This window comes from Coffea arabica, chromosome 2e (genome assembly GCF_036785885.1).
Source record: "Coffea arabica cultivar ET-39 chromosome 2e, Coffea Arabica ET-39 HiFi, whole genome shotgun sequence".
NCBI lineage: Eukaryota > Viridiplantae > Streptophyta > Magnoliopsida > Gentianales > Rubiaceae > Coffea > Coffea arabica.
The window spans coordinates 19,274,911-19,296,251 of record NC_092313.1 but is presented as its reverse complement, the minus strand read 5'-3'; the positions used below and the strand labels follow the sequence as shown (position 1 = coordinate 19,296,251).

At 38.1% G+C, this 21,341-nt stretch overlaps 2 protein-coding genes across 4 annotated transcripts; both read left to right on the top strand.

The window, feature by feature from the left end:
• Nucleotides 1-3,620: 3,620 nt before the first annotated feature.
• LOC113728442 (2-oxoglutarate-dependent dioxygenase 19-like) lies at nucleotides 3,621-5,522 on the top strand. Its single transcript, XM_027252846.2, has 4 exons — nucleotides 3,621-3,965; nucleotides 4,160-4,404; nucleotides 4,612-4,939; nucleotides 5,062-5,522. Exons 1-4 carry the CDS (start codon nucleotides 3,750-3,752, stop codon nucleotides 5,302-5,304), a joined length of 1,032 nt encoding a protein of 343 aa, XP_027108647.1. The 5' UTR covers nucleotides 3,621-3,749; the 3' UTR covers nucleotides 5,305-5,522.
• Nucleotides 5,523-10,890: 5,368 nt separating this feature from the next.
• On the top strand, nucleotides 10,891-21,247 carry LOC113731638 (2-oxoglutarate-dependent dioxygenase 19-like). Of its 3 annotated transcripts, none has more exons than XM_027257011.2 (5): nucleotides 10,891-11,290; nucleotides 11,520-11,755; nucleotides 13,102-13,429; nucleotides 17,363-17,611; nucleotides 20,697-21,247. In XM_027257011.2, exons 1-5 carry the CDS (start codon nucleotides 11,030-11,032, stop codon nucleotides 21,024-21,026), a joined length of 1,404 nt encoding a protein of 467 aa, XP_027112812.2. In that variant the 5' UTR covers nucleotides 10,891-11,029; the 3' UTR covers nucleotides 21,027-21,247. The 3 variants fall into 3 exon arrangements, with proteins under 3 accessions (XP_027112812.2, XP_027112811.2, XP_071935713.1); XM_027257010.2 differs by having other exon boundaries at nucleotides 10,892-11,290; nucleotides 11,511-11,755; XM_072079612.1 differs by lacking the exon at nucleotides 17,363-17,611 and having other exon boundaries at nucleotides 10,896-11,290; nucleotides 11,511-11,755.
• Nucleotides 21,248-21,341: the final 94 nt, after the last annotated feature.

The following is a 21,341-nucleotide window of genomic DNA, read 5'->3' as shown; positions in this document are numbered from 1 at the left end:
GAAAATAATTTATGGACAAAAATAAAAGTAATTTTATATTTTAAGGATTAAAGTGGAATAAGTTATATACTTTAGGGACTAAAGTGAAATAGACTTGATAGTTTAGAGATTAAAGCGTCTTATTCTAAAGTTTAAAGACTAAACTGAAAGTTTAACGGCTAATTCCTTAAATTATAGTTGAAAAAAAATTCTATGAAATGTTACTTTGATATCTCATACTATACCTACCGTGCTGACCAAACATAGCAGGTAACCTACACTTTTTTTTTTATTGAAAAAGCCCACGGTAGCCAATAGTTGGCCAATAATTGCAACAACCAAACCTGCCGTGCTTGCCTTAAGGTTTTTTTTTTTCCCCAAAAAGGTAAAGAACAAACACGGCAGGCAATCTTCCCATTTGCTAAAGCTTTTGCAAAGGCCTCCCAATTGCTAAATTGGAAAGAATGAGCAACATGTGCTGGGAATGGGCGAAAAATCGGGTTAGGCTATTCCTTAAATTTTTTTCAACTAACCGGATTTCCAAACAAACAAATAAATTCTATTTTTTTTGTCATGTCATGCAAAAGTTTAACTTATTGCTTGAATTGTACATGAAACGTTATCACTACTTATTCTTTTTTTATTTTTGTAAAAATAGTTTGAATATTTATATATTATCCATCGGCACATTTCTCACAATCTTCAGTAGCAAAATTTAAGTACGCAATTTTTCAAAGGATGTTGTCATTTCTTATTAAGTGAGCCAACATGTGTTGACTTCTAATACTTATCCAATGGCTTAGCCCTTATTTTGATTGTTAATTTTTGTGGAAAAATTTTACATTTTTTTATGAATATTTCTTTTATATACTTTTTGTAACCATTTTTTTATCTCGCATATATTACATCTTAAAAAAATATGTTATAGTAATTATTTCCCATAAACTCTTCAAGAAGTGCAATTCAACTGACCTCTTAGTCTAGTTAGATATTGTCAATACATGTCGGTCCGTTGGTAAACATGAATCACTTTTTTGTTAAAAAAAAAAAGTTGTGACTCATGAATTGACAGATTTGCCTTAAAACGTGGTGGTGAACAAAAGCAAAATCACCCAAACTTTTTTTTATAAAAACATAAATAAATATTTGCTAAATGTTAAAATGGAAAAAAATACTTAATTGCAAAAACAAAAAAAAAATCTACCCCAAAAAATAGGGTATAGAATGGAAAAGAAATACTTAATGCGAAGTACTAACCTAAGAGAGAGACAGAGCGGACATGGATGGGGAGGAAGGCTCGTGTTTCTATCCTACAAAACTATCCTATCCTACTCCTGCAAAACAAGTATAACCTCTGCAAACAACAGGGCAGCCTTTTTTTTTTTTTGGATTTGATCGAGGGTAGCGTCAGAGTTTATTAAAAAAATTCTATCCTGCCGGGCTTATTACAATAGCTTAGGAAGACCAACTTGTCAGAGCAACAATTCGTGGGTTATTTTTTGCAGGTATAATCTAAGGAATTAGCCAAGTTTAAGTATAGTCCTTTTATTTTAGAGTGAATGGCCCAAAAGATCACTAAACTATTAAAAATGGCACCTTCTAGTCACCAAACTTTTTTTGTGGCTGAAAAGGTCACTAAACTCGCAAAAACTCTCCGGCGGAGTCATTTTACCGAATTTCAACGGTTTCTCACCCGGTGACAAAAGCACTTGGGTTGAACGAATATTCTAATATGGGCAAAAATGTCCAAAAGGCTATTGGAACAATAGATTGTTTAATTCCCAAAGTTGACCAACCACCAACCTAATGAGATTTACTTCATCTTCTTCGGCGGTAAAAAGGGTGATTGTGACTGCCTGTAAACCAAATGAAAATAGAAAATAACCCACCCAAAAACAGTAGTAAACTCCTCCGCAAACACCTTCACAGACACAGACACGCAAAAACAGCTGATTCGGAGTTGGGATTCATCCAGTTTTCAAATGGGTAGTCAATTTAGCAAAACCAAGGGACCGAGCACGCTCACCCCACCGCAACGAGAAGGCAGCAACTCCAGTCACAGCAACCATAGTAGTAGTAATGGGGAAAAAGCTAACGATGTTGCCTCCGGATCTGAGCTCCTACGAAGCCGCCTGCCAAGCCGATCCACAGCTCCGATCTTTGGATGCCACTCTCAAGGAATGCACCAGCCGAGCCATCAATTCTATAGCGGTAGGCCTCGACTTCAGGGCCCTTTCCCTGCTTCTTAAGGGCCATCAATTCTATTTTGGGGCTGGATTCCTCCTTTGTGGAGTCTCTTAAGCAGACGAGTGTTCCAATGGTTCTTTATTTCATTGTCAGTTCAACCAGGCAATCTTGCAGCTATGAGTGACCAACGATTGCCTAGCAGGGATTGGAGTCGAATAATGAGGTCCTCCTCAGCTGCTGTGATGTTTCCTCTCTTGATGCCCGGCCGAAGATAATTCATCCATCTTAATCTACAACTCTTGCCACATCTGAGCAGTCACCGAATTTCTAGATCTAAGGCACGTCTTTTGAGGGAAAAACAGGTTTACCATATTTTGTTGGACATTTTTGCCCCTTTACTATATTCCTCCACTCCACATTGCCCATGCCACCGGATGAGGAACCGTTGAAATTTGATAAAATGATTCCGCCGGAGAGTTTTTGCGAGTTTAGTGACTTTTTCGGCCACAAAAAAAGTTTGGTGACCAGAAGGTGCTATTTTTAATAGTTTAGTGACCTTTTGGGCCATTCACTCTTTATTTTATTTTTTTTTTTCAGGGAAGTTTTAGTTAAAGAGTGGAGAGTGAAATTAATTGACTCGAGGAATTATATATTATTCTATTGCGCTTGCCGGCGAATTGGGTTCGCACTTTGATCAAAGTTGACGATAGTACACCAATTATGATCCATTTTTTTTAACCGCTATTGAGTTACGTTGCTTCTAGAATGGGTGTATGGAGGGACCTACAAACCTAAAATCGGGATGCAGAAATACAGCTTTCCATTTTTGACATTTTCTAATTGCCTCCTGCATTAATCGGACCCTTATTGTGAAAGCCTCTCGTACGCGAGTTGCTCGACCTAAACTGACAATCACCCCTTCTAGTCACAAACAAAGTGGCACTTTATTACTAGACTAGGTACGTTTCTCTTTTGTTATTGAACAATTCCTTACGAAAATTTTCGGTTTTTCTTGGTTGGAGAAAAATCCCAAAATTCAAAGCACGCCTTTGTTGGCCTGGAATTTGTTCTCTAAAAACATGTCACGTCTCAGAGATGGATGAGACTAATAAAATCTCACCTACCAGCTTGATGACCCATCGACAATGTGACTGTGAGGGATACATCATACAACAAGTGAGTGAGCTCATTGCTTCTGATTCCCTACAAAACTTTTTTTTTGCAGTTTTTTGTTTGTTAAATATATACTCTTCCGTCTCGGCCATTCGAAATTATCAGTATCTAGAATTCTAGATGAGTCCTAGTGCTGGACAAAGCTGAAAAATGAAATTCAAAGCGAGATAGGAATAAATTATTGACCAGGGAGGCTGTTATGTTATGTTATGCTGTCTCAGGTACCTACTAATTCCCAAACCCCGCACACCTGACACTTGACAGTCAAATTCGTCCAGCGCCCGACGCTGTACATAAATAGGTACACATCCTCCGTTCATGCTTGCCACTCCTGACTCCTGACTCAAATCTCCCATCTCCTTTGCCATTATTCCAGCCTCGCTTGCTAATAATTACCATCCTGCTGAAAAATGGCCAGCATTAAAACCCTTGTTCAATCACAAGACCTCAAGTCCCTCCCTTCTGATTTTGCTCATTTTAAGGATGCCCAAGAATCCATTCAAACGGGACCTGACGTTTCACTTCCCGTCATTGATTTTTCGCTGCTCAGCTCAACTAATCCTGATGAACGTGCCAAAGTAATCCTGGACCTTGGTAAAGCCTGCGAGGAATGGGGCTTCTTCTTGGTAATTAACCAACTCTCTTCTCTTCTCCATTGAACTCGTTAGCATTAATCATGAATCTTTTACACATATGCTCTTCCTTGAGAATATCCATGCGCAAATGCTCTCTTACGAGTCTTGCTTGTTGTACCAATATTGCTCTTTGCATATGCTAGTTATGGTTTGGTTGACGTGCCTGAGTATCTCCATCCATGCAGGTGGTAAATCATGGCATACCGGAAAACTTGATCAGTGCATTGTTTAATGCGTGTAATGAGTTTTTTGATATGCCGGAGGAGGACAAGTTGCAATTTGACAGCAAACACCCTTTCTATCCCGTCATGGTCAGGTCTGGCACCATTGATGGCACTGATTCCAACCAGCAAGTCAAGTTATGGAGGGATTATTTGAGGTTTTTCGTGCATCCAGAGTATCACTGTCCCACTAAACCCAAAGAAATGAGGTAGAGATGTTCTTTCTTTTTACTTATTACTACTACACTTTTTTTTTATCCGAAGCACGAGAAATGGGATTTAAGAAGTGGAAATGGGATTTGAATTCAAGACCTTTAAGTTTTGGGGTTAATCGCAATCTTAATCACTAGACTAATGCATACTGCTACACTAATTTTCTGCTCATAAAAAAATCCTTGACTCCTCTACTATTGTAGTGACATTGTACTGGAATATTCTCGGAGAACCCGAGATTTGGCGAGGAAATTACTTAGAGGGATATCACAAAGCCTTGGCCTGGAAGAAGATTACATTGAGAAAGCAATGGAATTGGACTCGAGTACTCAAATCTTCGCCGCAAACTACTATCCTCCCTGTCCTCAGCCTGAATTAGCAATAGGCATTCCACCCCACACAGACCCTGGCCTCTTGACCTTTCTTCTTCAGAATGGAGTTGAAGGCCTCGAGGTACAGAATAAGGGAAAGTGGTTTCATCTTACTGGCATTCCGGGAGCCATTTTCGTCAACACTGCGGATCAGCTCGAGGTAAGTTCGAATTATATAGTTTGAACATGTAGATATTTAAGGAAAAAATTAAAAAGAACAACGTGAATCAATCAGAAAGAAGAGACTGATGTTATACTTGTGAATTTGATGGTCATTAACAGATAATAAGCAACGGAAAGTACAAGAGCGTCTGGCACAGAGCCGTTTTGAATAACGAGAAGACAAGAATTTCCTTGGTGGTGGCCAATGGTCCATCACCCGACACCATTGTCACACCAGCTCCACCGCTACTGCGCGAAACTCCACCCGCATATGGTCAAATGAAGTACATGGAATATGTGCAGCTGCAACGAAGTTCCAGACTTAATCAGAAGCCCACCTTGGAACAGCTCAAGTTGCACTAATTGCATGCCCCATATATATAATAATGAGCTGCTTATGATCTTTGTTTCGGGCGCCTGTTTCGTGCCTTCCTGGGCAGCTCTTCCAATGTATCCAAGTACACTACATTTTGTGCTCTAGATTCAAGATTCCATTTGAATTTACAGTTCCATGAAGACGAACAACTATAGAATGAAACGTGACTACAAATCAATAGTATTATACTCTCTTAATTCGTTGATCTTCTGGTACTATCAAAGATAAGTAAATTATGCTTTTGTTCTTGGGTAATATCAATACTCTAAAACGTGACGTAAAAAGTGTATACAGATGGAAGTGACTGAAAAATTAGTGGCCCAATATGTTACTAAAACTAATAATAATATTTCCCCGTCTTTAAGAGATCATATTTACCCTAATTGGGGGGGGGGGGCGCATTAGACGGCAAGACAGTTTTTCTTTTATCCATTTTAGAAGGAATCAACGATTATGTTTAATTACTTAAGTCGGCCAGTGTACTATGATTCATTCCCTCTATAAGTAGTTCCATCAGAAACCTGTATTGCTTTGCAATTCTCTTTTCTGGCTTAAAATCAACCGTCGGTGAAAATGGCATAACCAAGATCTCAGGTCCCTCCCTTCCGATTGTGCTCATCTCACCTCATGGACTATCGAATTCGAATCAATTCAAACATGCCCTGAAGTTTCAATATTACCCGTCGTTAATCATTTCTCCCTGCTCAGCTCAACTTGTAGTCCTGATGAACGTGCCACAGTCATCGGGGAATATGTGCAGGTGCAACGTACAAAGTAGCAGACGATGAATACTGACTTTTGTCCCCTATCAACACCATTAGTGTGTGGATTCTTTGGTCATTTCATATACATTTTAAGCTGATGGCTTGCTACGATTGCACATATTTTTGGCTGCAATTGATTAGTGCCTCTTTCCTGACCATCTGACCCTTGGATTTCACTTTAATTACCCACAACAAATAGAGTTGACTTTATGGTCTTTTGCTTTGGTCCAGCTCCTTCAGACAGCCGCTGTATTATGACATGGCTCAATCGAGAAAAATACAGTTTTAATATTCAAACTTTGACAGATGAGCATTTTTAGTCCTCAAACTTTGTACGATTCAACTTTTAAGCACATTTAGTACTCTTAACAATTTTTTTTCAAATTGCTACGTGAGAGTCACGTGTCTAGCAACTGTTAATAAAAAAATTACCAAAAAATGTAAAATATCCTTTTGATAAAATTATTAGTTCTTAAACTTAGTACTTAGTGTCAGAAGAATATTTTAATTGATAAAATTATTAGTCCTTAAACTTAGTATCTAGTAGCAAAAGGATATTTTACGTGATAACTTAATGTCAGAAGAAAATTTTACATTTTTTTGGCATTTTTTATACAATAGTTACCGGACATATGACTATCACATAATTTTTTTCGGTAGTAATTCGGGACAAATCCGTCAAGGGTATTAAATGCGTTCAATAGTTAAAAAAGTGGGTACTAGATTTGTTTTTGTCCAAAATTTGAAAATTAAAACTGCTCGTGTTAAAGTTCGGGTATCAAAACTGCATTTTTCTCAGGCTCAGTTTCCAATTAAAAATTTAGCGGTGCGGTGGATTTTTGTTCTTTCCTTGCTGCTGCGTGTTCTCTTCGCATGAGCCTGATGAATTGGTGTGCTTCATCAAATGGTCGGATGAATGAGTATAAAATACATTCATGCTCAAGTAAATTAGGGAACCGGTCTTTTGAGTTTCTGTCCGGACGTTTTGCTGCAGCTGATGTACAAGAAATCTGTCTCTTCCTGGTTAGTTCTTATGTTGTTTATTATTGTTCGTATTCTCAGGCGTACATGATTATCAGCCTTTTCCTTTTCCTGTTGTTGTTGGAATGACCACTTGTTTCTTTTGTTCTTCCCGTATTGCAATGTTATTAAACTCAGACCGGATAGCAACTCAACTAAACTATTGGGTCGGGGGCCAACTGATCGGATCGTTCTTAATAATTCGCTAACATCAATGTGATATCATAATTTTTTATATTTTTATAATTTTCAAAAATTTTGAAATTAAATTCTTGGTCATATTCGACCAATCATATAAAATGTTCCAAAAATATTAGGCTTGCAATCAAATATACACCTAATAATTATATATAAAAATGTAAATTCATAGTTAAAATAGGTCCATTCTCCAAAATTACTTGAAAAATTAAATTAAAACAAATTAATGCAAGTTAAAATTACTGATGCTAAATTGATAAAATCATAGGAATGAAAACATTTTAATTTAAAGATCATTCAGGAAAGCGAATAATTTTGGTATTTATGCTAAGTGGGTGGCGTTTTCTTATTCCTATTAATAAGTGAAAGTGTTACAATTTAGATAAGTCAAATTATATTTGTGGAAAAGAAAAAAGAAAAGTTTGAAAATCGGGTCAATCAGTTGAACTGAGTCACTGATTTAATCGAATTAGTTTTTGACCAAAACGATTTTGTGTTACAAACTAGTTCAAAAAAAAGGTAGGTTCACAATCGAACTGGTCCAGGTCTAACAATACTGCCGTAATGTGCACGATCCTGTAGTTCTTGTCTCTTCTGATTTGTTATTTGGTAAGTTTGCTGCTATTAGTTGTTCTTTGTTCTGATTTGTCATCTGCTAAAGTCTGCTATTATTGGTGGTGGTCCATGTTGCATTAAAGTGTATATTTCTGAAAATCTATTTTAAGTATTCCATATTTCATAGTTTTGGAAGTTTCTATGTCATTTGCACAAGACACTTCTATTAATAACTAATTTTTGATATTTTTAACGCACCATCAAGATCAATTGATGACTTTCTTATCTACTAAAATGATCTGCTTAATATTAATTAATCATTCCTTTTTAGTTAAGTATTTAGGTTAAAAGTTTGACTAAAGAAATTTCTCAATCTTATTGACAGTGATTGGCGATCTCTTGTTTCATCTAATTGAAATGAATTTTCTGAATCATATTCTATTATTGAGGTATACTTTGACTTCTCTTGGTTAAGTTTTCAAACAACTATAAATTATTTCCTATGTACTGCTTTGTGTTTTTTTTTTTTAACTTGCATGTCTGTTTTTACCTCTTATTACACACATGCTGAATTTATTATTTTATGACTTTGTACTTGGAATAGAATGTCCAATTTGTATGAAACCATTCATTATTTTTTTGTCATTACACTATCTTATTAATTCATGATTATATTATGTAATGAAGTGATTTTATTCATAGTAAGTAATTATTCCTCTTTACTTAAGTATACAACTGAAAACTTTGACTAAATAAATTTATTAATTTCAGTCATACTCATTTATTATTTCTGATTTCATCTAATTTGGAAGATTATTTTCTATGATACCATATTAATTAGGTGTACTTTGACTTTTCTCGCTTAACTTTTTCCATAATAATAAATTAGCGTAATATTATTTGCACTTCCACTGCCCCATTTTCATCTTGATGTGACCACATTAACCTTGCTCTAATTTCTTTTCCTACTATATCTTGTGTTCACATGCAAGGAATTTGGGCATGATTGTCATACGTGTCCAAAAGGTAAAAAAAATTAACTTTTGCTTATCTTTTTCTAAATCTACATAACTGTTTTTTTTATTTTTTTTTCATATTCTTATTTCAATTTCAATTTTGTAGATTTTTGACGAGCACAATTGAGGTTCCATTGCATCATTTGGATACTAAATACTATTATGCTTTTGTTGAAATATACTAGAAAGTTTCACCCCTTTTATGGTGGCTATATGAGCTATTCTTCGTAGACTTTTTTGTATGAACAGTTACATAGTGAACCCTGACTACAAAGTCAATATTCTATTCGTACCAGAAAAAAAAAAAAGAGTCAATGTTGTAGTCTTAGCATGCGACATTAATGAGTTAATTCGTGTTGGGTTATTCATTAACGTTTCCATAAATATCAATCCTCTTCAATACCCCAGCACCACTACTGTCGGAAACTCCAGCTGCTTATGGTCCAACGAAGTACAGGAGGGAAGGGCTCCGACGGTCCGGATTTCATCAGAAATGACTCTTGGAGCACACTCAAAGTTGTATTAGTCCCTCCAAACCACGGGACTTACAAGTTCCATTCCAAACCAGTTGACGAAAAAATAATTCTTTTTTTAGTTTTTTACACCACAATCTATTTATACTATGTCTCTACATATTTACACTTTAGGGGCAAATTGATTTGAACTGAATAATTATTATTCCATGTTTTAGCAAAATAATAGCAGTAATAATAATAATAACCAAAACCAAGGAAGTAGGAGTTAAGTAATATGATAGCTAGACAACTGCGAGTAGAGCTGTTAATCGAGCCGAGTCGAGCCGAGTATTTGGCTGCCGAGCTCGACTCGAGTTTAATTCGAGCCGAGCTTGACTCGAGCTCGTTAGGAAAACGAGCTTTAAAATGTGTTCGAACTCGGCTCGTTAAGTGTACATGTGGCTCGAGCTCGACTCGTTTATCACAAACGAGTCGAGCTTCACGAGCTCGAGCTCGAGCTCGTGAAAATTAACCTTAATAAAAACCTATAATTTTTAATTTTTATAATTTTGATTTCTAAAATGACAAATATGCCCTTCATTAACGAGCTCTAACGAGCTACTCGAGTATCAAACGAGTCGAGCTTACTCGGCTCGTTAACTAAACGAGCATGTTTCGAGCTCGAGCTCGATTCGTTAACCAAAATTAACGAGCCGAGCTCGAGCCTTAACGAGCCGAGCTCTAACGAGCTTTCGAGCTACTTGACTAACTTAACAGCTCTAACTGCGAGAAGCTCAAAGTACGAATTTCATGTTGACCAAAAAAAAAAAATTAACTAAGTATATTTGGGAGTTTAGTAGTGTTAGGAGTAAGCTACGACCTTACTTGAACAGGATCTGTTCTATTGGTTCGTGCCTCTGTCTCCTTGAGTTCTAAGTGTTAGGAGTATACTAATCAGAATAGTAAAATTGCTCCCGTACCTTTCACTTTCTACCAGTGATTGATCAGCCGAAGTTTCACCCTTCCGCCTGTCTTTTCTTGCATGGATCTCGGCTTTGTTGAGTTTGATTAATTCTCTTGAAAAATCTCAGGACTTTTGTTTGGTCATATACTTTTGAGTGACTTATTTACTTAGTTTGAAAGTTCAAATTATCTCTGTTGTGTGATCTTTTATACTAACAGCTCGAGGCACCATTTAATATAATGAAGCAGGGATTCACGTAATCGCATATCATCATTATTTGCTTAGTTTTTAGAGCATGGTTGTTAAGTTCAACTAATCAAAAATAAGCCATTGGAGTTCGTCTTAACAAGAGCCATCTCCTCACATTATCACATTAGAAAATGATTACATGAATTGCTTATACAATCCCAAACCAGTTCCCCTCGCGGTGAAAGAATAGATTATAATGACTTTTTATGCCAAAACGAATGCTGATCTCGATTCATTAAAACTTTCTTGTTGAGCTACCTACTTAAGGATTTGAAGACACCAAAAAAAAAAGGGTGAAAAAGATAAAAAGCACAAAGATCAGGGGTCTCGTTGCCCTCGGCGTCAATTAAAAAGACCAACCACTACCAAACAATCATGTACTAGAATGCTAGTAGTCTTAACAAATCCATTCCCAATTCATCAGTTTCCACTCAGAGAAATTTCCCAGGCACCTCATCGTTAATTGTTGCCCTCCCAACTGAAGCTATGCTATGACCTCATCAGTGGCGCCACTGCTTCAACCCCGAGATAATTTCTCAAGCGTTAAACTACTAGCAGAATCACCAGGCCTCGATTCCATCCCTTCTAGTTATGCTTACTTCAACACCCACCCCCATGAGTCTATTGCTTCAGACCCTCAAGTTTCAATCCCCGTCATCGATTTTTCACTCCTTAGCTCCAACAATCCTGATCAGCGTCTTCAAGCTATCCGTGACCTTGGAAGAGCATGCCAAGATTGGGGCTTCTTCATGGTAACTGCTGCTGGATCATTCCCTTTACTTCTTATTCGGGGGTTTTTATCTTCTTCTTTTTTTTTTTCTACTTGAGAATTTGGATTCCTAGCTACTTGGTAGGGGCAGGACACCTGAAATTCTGGATAGTCTGACTCCCCTTTTTGTTTCTAGTAGGACTGCAAAATATATCATGCTTGTGCATGGTTTGGTTTGGGTGATACTATATAGTATGTGACAGCGCGTGCAGGTGGTGAATCATGGCATACCAGAAAGTCTGATGAATGCCATATTTGATGTTACCAACGAGTTTTTCAACTTGGCGGAGGAGGAAAAGATGGGATATGAAACTAAGCATGTGTTGGATCCCATCAGGTATGGCACCAGCTTCAATGCTTCCAAAGAGCAAATCTTCTTGTGGAGGGACTTCCTCAAGGTCTTCGTCCATCCTGACTTTCATTGTCCTCGTAGCCCCAGAGTTTTCAGGTGCATATGATTCTCTCCATCTGGACGACTCATGTCATTTTTTTTTTAGTAAAAAAAAAAAAAACTTACGGTAATTTGGTCAACTAGCATAATTGAAAAGATTTTTAATCTCTAAGTTCATAAATTTGTCAAAATTCAAAACATCAGTGTGCCTCGGCAAACGCTTCCGTGATTCTGGATATGCAAATATTACTATGCAGTTTTCCCTTTATTTATCGCCAACCATTTGTCAATTTCTTAGCACCAATAATGCTGGTACGAAGGCAAGTATTTCTGGTGAATTCTCTACCACTATTATTATTATTGTTTAAATCATGTGTGTTTTTGAGTGTGACTTGACAAAATTTGTTTTCTAGACGAAATCAAGAGGATTGGGTAGGCACCATAACCATTGTGGGTTGGGTTGCTGACGTGCATGATCCGAAAACACCCACTTTTTTAAGTGGGTGCTGGGTGGAGTATGACGTTAATCACACATTATGCACAATTAGTGGACCATTTAAATTTTCTGACTGGGATAATGCACTTTTAGCTAGTCCTTTCGCAATTAAATCTAAGGATTGTAGTAATAAGACTTCTATCAAATCTAAAGAATGTGCAATAATGCAATCCTTTTGTCTAAAAGTGGATTTCTCTACTTCTAGACATCCATGGTCAGTTGGGCCTTCTCTTAATATGTGTTAGATTGGGATTAGTGTGTGTTTTCCTCTGCTGATTGATCAACAGAAAAAAAAAAAAAATTGAAACTTGTAACATCACATAAATGCAACTTCAAAACTTACAGACAAAAGACTCAATCAATGTAACTTTGAAACTTACAAACATGTACCATAAAACTCAATCAATTGTTTGTATGGTTTTAGGTTTTAAAGAGTTGCAAAAGTGCCTAAAATCGAGGATAGAAATACTACAATACGAAGGGATCATATATAGGGATAAGAAGATTAAAAAAAATGGTTTATTAAAAAAAAAACTACTGGTAGTTAAGTATAGTCGGTTAAAATTATTATTTGGATAGGAATTATTTGTCAAAAAAAATATTTGCTTGCATCACAAACTAGGGTGGTAAACTGAGTCATCTGAGGCGGGATTTAATAAATTCAGGCTTAGCTCACACCTAAGTTAGTAAGACATTCAGAGTTTCGGACTAATACATGTGAAGTTAATATCTATCTGATTCGGATCGAATTTAGTCCAAATTCACTTATTATTTCTTAATTTTCTTAATATAATTACTATAATCATTAAGTAGTAAAGTAAATTTGCAATCAACAGTAATTTTCTTAATATAATTACCGTAAATGGTTTGGAATCTAAGCGGTAGTTGGGGCGATGGTCTGCTGTAGTGAACTTTTGGAGGAATACGCCAAGAGAACTCGAGGAGTCGCGAGGGAATTGCTTGGAGGAATATCACAAAGCCTTGGTCTAGAAGAAGGATACATAGCAAAATTACTGGATTTCGATTCAGGTGTGCAGATATACGTAGCAAATTACTATCCGCCGTGTCCTCAGCCTGAGCTAGCAATGGGCATAGCCCCGCACTCGGATCATGGTCTCCTCACCCTTCTCCTACAAAATGGAGTGGGAGGGCTGCAAATCCAACACAATGGGACATGGGTTAATGTCAATGCGCTTCCAAACTCTTTTCTGGTCAATACCGGTGACCAGCTTGAGGTAAAATCATCAATCATTCAATTTGAGGGGATTAATTTCTTTTAAGGTTCCTCCAGCGCTTTTGTGAATTCTGTTGAATAGAAGATTTGGTCTGAGAAGGACCAGAACTGCCAATATCAAGCTCCACCTGCTTCTGTGTACTATCAGTAGTACAAGGACTAGAAGACTCCTTCTTAGGAGATAACATAGACAATTCATCAAAAGTAACATATCTACTGATTACAAATTTTGGGGATTTGGGATCAGGACACCATAATCTGTATCCTTTCACTCCAGAAGCATATCCAAGAAAAATGCACCTTTTAGCCCTAAGCTCCAATTTTCCATCATTCACGTGCATGTATGCTGGACACCCAAAAACTTTTAAATTGGAGTAATCAGCAGGAGTACCTGACCAAACTTCCTCAGGAGTTTTGAAATCAAGAGATGCAGAAGGAGAACGGTTGACAATATAACAGGCCATATTGATCGCCTCTGCCCAAAAGTCGTTTGTCAACCCTGCATTGGAGATCATACATTTTGCTCTCTCCAAAAGAGTTCTGTTCATACGTTCAGCCACACCATTTTGTTGAGGCGTCATCCTGACGGTGTGATGCCGAACAATTCCTTCATTCTTGCAGAATTCATTAAATTCACCTCCACAAAATTTCATGCCATTATCTGTTCTCAACCGCTTAATATGCTTTCCTGTTTGTTTCTCAATCAAAACTTTCCATTGCTTGAAAGTTAGGAAAACATCATTTTTATGCTTAAGAAAATAGACCCAAACTTTCCTTGAATAATCATCAATGAAAGTCAACATGTACCTGGCACCACTTTTAGAAGGAGCACGAGAAGGCCCCCAGAGGTCTGAATGAATGTAGTCCAAAGTTCCTTTGGTCCTGTGAACTGCCGGCAACTGGAAGCTAACTCTCTTCTGCTTTCCAAAAATGCAATGTTCACAGAGTCCCATCTTTCCAATACTTTGACTACCAAGAAGACCTCGTTTGCATAAAATAGATAAGCATTTCTCGCTCATTTGCCCCAATCTCATGTGCCATAATTTGGTAAAATCAGAATCAGACAAAGTTGATGTAGAAACAGCAGCAGCACCTGTAATAATAGATCCCTGCAAAATATATAGAGTACCAGATCTGTGTGCCTTCATAACAACAAGAGCACCTCGAGTGATTTTGAGAACTCCGTCTCCACCTGAATACCTGCACCCTATAGACTCAAGAGTGCCCAAAGAGATGAGATTTTTCTTCAAATCTGGAACATGTCTAACATTTGTGAGCGTCCTCACAATACCATCGTACATTTTAATATGGATTGTTCCTTTGCCAACAACTTTACAAACAGCGTTGTTGTCCATTAAGACAACTCCACTTTCAGCTGATTCATATGTTGAAAACCAGTCCCTGTTGGGACACATATGATACGAACAACCCGAATCTAAAATCCACTCATTGTTAGACCTAAAATTATTTTCCGTTGCACAGAAAATAGTTCCATCATTCTCATCAGCTGCTATACTAGCTTCAGCGGATTCAGTATTTTTCTCAACAAATTTTCCCTTTTGCTTTTCTTTATTTTTCAATTTAAAGCAATCAGAAATAACATGGCCCTTCTTTTTACAATAATTGCACACCACATTTTTATGTCTGGACTTGGATCTACTTCTATTTTTTGTGTTTCTCTTTTCAGATCTACCCCGAACAAACAAGCCATCGGCTTGACTCCCACTAGTTTCCCCAGTAATGTCCCTATCTATCTGCTCTTTAGATTTTAATGCAGATTTAATTTCCCGATACGAAATTGTTTCCTTTCCATAAATCATAGTATCGCGGAAATGCTTAAAAGACAGGGGAAGGGAACACAAAAGTAATAGGGCTTGATCTTCATCATCAATTTTCGAATCTATATTCCCCAAATCCATAATAATGGAATCAAATTTATCAAGATGGGAGAGTATAGATGTACCTTCAGACATCCGAAGCATGTACAAACTCTGCTTCAAATATAGCCGATTCTCGACTGTTTTCTTCATATACAAGGCTTTCAATTTATCCCACATAGCCTTGGCCGAAGTCTCCGTTGCTACCTCACGCAATACCTCATCGGAGAGATTTAAGATTATGCTGGATCTGGCCTTCTTATCCATATCGGCGAAATCCGCATCCTTTACATCTTCTGGTTTGTTCTCGATTCCGTGAATCGCTAGATCAACTCCGTCTTGAACAAGAATGGCCTCCATCTTGAGCTGCCACATTCCGAAGTTGACATTCCTGTCGAATTTCTCGACAACCATCTTTGTTATCGTCATTGTTGCCACAAAATCTGTAACGTGAAGTTTGTCTCAAAAAACTGGCTAAACAAATATGCAAGTCTCGTGAGCGAGCCCCACAGGGTGAGCGGACCCCACGAGATAAGCGGGCCCCACGGGGATGAATGGATCCCACAAGGTGAGCGAGCCCACGGATAAACGGACCCCACAGGATGAGTGGGCCCCACAGGATGGACGGACCCCACCAGATGAACCTGTCTTGCAAAATATAACAACCAGCTCTGATACCAGTTTGTTAGGGCTGCCCCAGGAAATAGACAAACTAAAGTTAGCACAAATTAGGCGGTATAACCGACCATATAATAGATAGGTGGTAGATACCAGCCATATAATAATTAGGCGGTAAAACCGACCATATAATGACGGATAACAAAGCAAATAAAAGACACAGAAGATTTACGTGGTTCGGTCAAATTGACCTACGTCCACGGACGAGGGAGGAGCAATATTTCTACTATGAAGAAGAAATACAAAAGACCGTAGGAAAGTGGTTCCTAGGCCAATAGGCACTTACAAAAGAGTTTAGAAAATATTCCTAAACTCAAAACAAGAGAGCCTAAAATATTTGATTGAATGGGCTAAATGACTCAAGAAACTAATAGCCCATATTACTCTCTTGAGTGGTGCACCTTAAACCTTCATACGCTTCCCTATTTATAGGAAAACAACGGAAGGCTTTCCTTGACTGCCATCGATGTGGGATGGAAATGTTTGCCACACAAGTCAAGCCGCAATGCTTGACAATTCAACAAATCAACAGATAAAGCATATGCAACTAAATTTGCATATGTTTGTGATGGTCGAATGTCTCTCCTTTGTCTATCTCTGGCTATGGAATATTCCTCTTCTTCTGAACTATCTTCCACAGTAGACTCAGGTGCATCTACTGGCATTTGTTGAATTGTCAAGCATTGCGGCTTGACTTGTGTGGCAAACATTTCCATCCCACATCGATGGCAGCCAAGGAAAGCCTTCCGTTGTTTTCCTATAAATAGGGAAGCGTATGAAGGTTTAAGGTGCACAACTCAAGAGAGTAATATGGGCTATTAGCTTCTTGAGTCATTTAGTCCATTCAATCAAATATTTTAGGCTCTCTTGTTTTGAGTTTAGGAATATTTTCTAAACTCTTTTGTAAGTGCCTATTGGCCTAGGAACCACTTTCCTACGGTCTTTTGTATTTCTTCTTCATAGTAGAAATATTGCTCCTCCCTCGTCCGTGGACGTAGGTCAATTTGACCGAACCACGTAAATCTTCTGTGTCTTTTATTTGCTTTGTTATCCGTCATTATATGGTCGATTTTACCGCCTAATTATTATATGGTTGGTATCTACCACCTATCTATTATATGGTCGGTTATACCGCCTAATTTGTGCTAACTTTAGTTTGTCTATTTCCTGGGCCAGCCCTAACAAATTCTTTTTCCCGCACGAAATGAAAACATATTTATGTTCTATACAATTATACATAGAAGGAAAAAATATATTTTTTTTTTATATGTGGTTCTTAATCAAAAGTTGTGTTGCAAGGAAAAATTCATTATAAAGGAACGAGATTAAATTCATTATCTATTACCATTACCAATATAATTGCCCGTGAATTGAAACAGATAGTGAGCAACGGGAAATACAAGAGTATTTTGCACAGAGCAGTGGTGAATAACAAAATGAAAAGAATTTCCATAGCCATGGTTAATGGTCCATCATTCGACGCATGTGTTGCCCCGGCCTCTCCCCTGCTGACCGGCGGTCATGGTAATCAAATTCCAGGTTTGTACGCTCCAATGAAGTACAGGGAGTATCTGGAGATGCAACAAGGCAATAAACTTGATGGGAAATCCTGCTTGGATCGAGTCAAGGTCTCAATCTGTACTCCTCAGTGAGACTAGCTACAAGCTAGTTCATCCCTCGTCTTTACAAATTTTTCTGTGTGCTGTTGGATCGTGTGATGATTTATAAAGAAAATGTACAATGATTTAAACAAAGCCCAAAGAAAGACCCGACCGAATAATAATTAGTACTATGGCTTAGTCTCTGGGGTGGCTCAAGGGAGAGGGAATGGTTCTTGAGAGTTTTTCTTGGCTTGAATTCTAACAGTGAAAAGAAAAATGGTGCAAAGTGGAACTGATCCCGGCCGGCTCAATTGATGAGTACTGACTCATATTTGGTTACATGCATGCAAGAATTATTTTGAAAGGAAAATTAAATTAAATAAACGTTGTTGCTGGTATATATATTACTCTATATTTTCACCCATAAAAAACAAACTTTGTATATATGCCGTGGGAATCTCGGCAGACTCGCTCTTTTGAGTTTTTGGCACCGAGAGGTGTGGGAATCTTGGGCAATCTGCACGGTGACAACGCGTTTTGGATATAGTGAGTGTGGTATATATAGAAATGATGAAAAGTTGAAACCCTCTTCGGTCCAATGATTCTACTCAGCACCTTATAATAATACTACTACTCTTTCACTCTGCTTTCTTACTTCTTCGTCCGGAAGCATTTGGGCTGCTGCTTCAATTATTATTCTCCCAAGCAACTCAGGTTTTCTATGCTTCAATTTCAGTCCTGCTCTCCTTTTTTCTTACTCGGGTCACTCTCAGTTACTTTAATTCTTAATGTTTCTTGCTAATGTCATGCCTTCCAGTCCAGTTCGTTATTTTGGTAATTTTTAGGAGTGTGTGTGTGTGTGTGTATATCAGGGTTGCAGCTGGTTTTCTGGGCTTAAATTGATTAATTAGCCTCAGCTGACTTTAATTACAGGGTGATCGGACTGAACATCTGTCGGATGATTCAGATTGTCTATTTGTTAGAGGTTGAAAGGTTAACGCCTTGATGATTTAAGCCATCCCCAATTTGGCAAGTGATAATTAATAAACCAGTTCGATTAATTCGTTAAGGCCCACTCTAGCATGGTTCGAAGTCTCGGCCGAGACCGAAACGACTCGTCACTGTCTCGGCCCTTACCGATACGATACCGTGGTGAAACGATACCGAAATACTTGACTAGCCGAGAAATCGGCCGAGACGTCACCGCGACGGATTGACTCGGCCGAGTCACTCCGAATTATCCCGAGTCATGATGAGAAATCAGCCGAGTTATACCGTGACGGATTGACTTGGCCATTTCTTTTGCTATTTTTTATTATTTTTGTTTAGCATATTTTTTTATATTATTAATAATTTTTAGAATATTAAATACTTTAAAATTTGCGTCTCACCGAGACCGCGACCGATATGCCGAAACCGATGTGGAACGTTCCGGGCCGCGACCGTGACCGCGACCGCGACCACGACTTTGAACCATGCACTCTAGTGGGTTTTTAATTTCGGTTTACATGATGCATGCATATCAGGTCATCACCATTTTTTATTTTTAGCAGATTTGGTTTTGATGTTTTTGTGGGGAATCAAGTTTAAGAATTCTATCATTCTATGCACAATTGTAATTTGTATGGCAAACATGCCCGAGGCATCTTTGCTGTGTCTTCCGTGTGTGAATCAGCGGTTTGCTGTCTCGCCGGGGGCCTGCTATCTAGTTGGATATGATAAATTTTTTGCCTTGCAGATGGGCTCTTGTTGTTCTGTGGCATTGTTCCATGAGTCTGACTTCAAACTTGTTCCTTTTGAACTTTTCTTTTGTGCCCTTTTTTAGCTTGTTGAGTTAATTCAAAACTTGGATTTTCCCATCCACAATAACCTTTTCAATTTCATTAACTGTTGCCAAGTTTAAGTTTCCCGGATCAACACCAAAGAGATGTCTGTGTACCTGTGTCAATCAATCTTTTCCACTTTGAAATTACTATAAATGTTGGATCTTTATAGCATGACAGGTCTTGAGTGTTGTCTTCGTAGTATAAGTTCCTGATTGCAACTCATTCATCCTACGGTGGTAGTGTACATTGCATTTCCCGGTTTACCTTTTCAGAAAAAAGTTATCCTGGTTTAGTTTCTCCAGTTTCCTTAGTCAGTGGATTAACCATGTCATACGCCATTTACAACTCATACTTGTAACCAGTTGCAGCTCTAGAAATAGAAAGAGAGATTTCAATCTTTAGAGATGGAGACTGATGTTCCAAGCAGTCATGTACCAGAAGAAAAGCACAAACTAAACAAAACAATGAAGAGAACACTCATAATATTGAACTGCATAATGTTGGGGCTCGGCAACTGTGGTGGTCCTTTGATTCAGCGTCTCTACTTTCTTAAAGGAGGCAAGAGAATTTGGTTCTCATGCTGGTTACTAACTGCTGGTTGGCCATTTCTTTTGTTTCCACTCCTGATTTCTTATGCTTATCGTAGAAGCAAAGAAGGTCCTGCAACAAAAGTTTGGTCTGTCAAGCCTAGATTGTTCCTTTGTTGTGCCTTTATTGGCCTTTTAACAGGGGTGGATGATTATTTGGCTGCTTATGGCGTTTCGCGCCTTCCTGTCAGTACCTCTGCTCTTATAATTGCCACTCAATTGGCATTTACTGCCGCATTTGCCTTCCTCCTGGTTAAGCAAAAGTTTACACCTTTTATCATCAATTCAATATTTTTATTGTCTCTTGGTGCTGTAGTTCATTCTAGCACCGATCGTCCTGCTCATGATTCCAACGTGCAATACTACATTGGTTTCTTTATGACACTTGGAGCATCTGCGTTATACGGATTTGTTTTGCCGCTGATGGAGCTAACTTGCAAGAAAGCTAAGCAAGTCATCACTTATTCTCTGGTCATGGAGATGCAGTTGGTCCTATCCTTCTTTGCAACTGCATTCTGCACTGTAGGAATGCTTATCAACCATGACTTCGCGGGCTCTCTCTCTCTCTTTAGCTCTACATGTTTATCTGTACATAATGCATTAATTTATCTACATAGATCAAGGCGTATTTAGCATCAAAGCATTGTGCTTTTGTGGTTGAATTAACTGGAAATATGAATTTTCTGGTTGATGTTGCAGGCAATTACAAGAGAGGCAAGAGAATTTGAGCTTGGACAATCAAGATACTATGCAACGCTGGTATCAAACGCATTTTTGTGGCAATTCTTCCTCTTGGGGGCCATTGGAGTCACTTTTCTTGTCTCAGCATTGCTCTCTGGTATCGTAATTGCTACTCTGCTGCCGGTGACAGAGTCCTTAGCGGTATTGTTCTTCCATGAAAGATTCCCAGTTGAAAAAGGAATTTCTCTTGCTTTGTCTCTTTGGGGTTTCCTCTCTTACTTCTACGGCGAACTCCAAGAGATCAAGAAAAAGAAGAAGGAAGTAGAATTAGGGTCCGTTTGTACTTGAATCATTGGCGTTATTAGTGGCATACCATACATGTTTCAGTTGGTGTTTGTGAATAGGAAGCCTGTGGCTTCTACTCCAGGAAGGGCTGCTTTGAAGGTTATCTGCTTGAATTGGGACATTGTAGCTGTCTTTTGTGCTTACAATGAAAAATGAAGAAATTCAAGCTTCTGTACAATCACACAAATATTTGTTTTTTATCTAAGTTTTTTATTACGGCACAAGTTGCCCGCTGCCCAGTAGATGAAACCAACTTACAAATGGTCATGCATTCATTAAGTGCAACCTCTAACTTCAGTCCTTGTTTTGACTTTCCGC

What these genes read in the sequence shown, in the direction of transcription:
- LOC113728442 (XM_027252846.2), top strand. Translation starts at nt 3,750, where the DNA reads ATGGCCAGCATTAAAACCCTTGTTCAATCACAAGACCTCAAGTCCCTC. An exon ending in ACTAAACCCAAAGAAATGAG is followed by an intron (nt 4,405 to 4,611) that starts GTAGAGATGTTC and finishes CTACTATTGTAG; the next exon opens with TGACATTGTACTGGAATATT. An exon ending in ACACTGCGGATCAGCTCGAG is followed by an intron (nt 4,940 to 5,061) that starts GTAAGTTCGAAT and finishes GGTCATTAACAG; the next exon opens with ATAATAAGCAACGGAAAGTA.
- LOC113731638 (XM_027257010.2), top strand. Translation starts at nt 11,030, where the DNA reads ATGACCTCATCAGTGGCGCCACTGCTTCAACCCCGAGATAATTTCTCA. An exon ending in AAGATTGGGGCTTCTTCATG is followed by an intron (nt 11,291 to 11,510) that starts GTAACTGCTGCT and finishes AGTATGTGACAG; the next exon opens with CGCGTGCAGGTGGTGAATCA. An exon ending in CCTGCTTGGATCGAGTCAAG is followed by an intron (nt 17,612 to 20,696) that starts GTCTCAATCTGT and finishes TTGATGTTGCAG; the next exon opens with GCAATTACAAGAGAGGCAAG.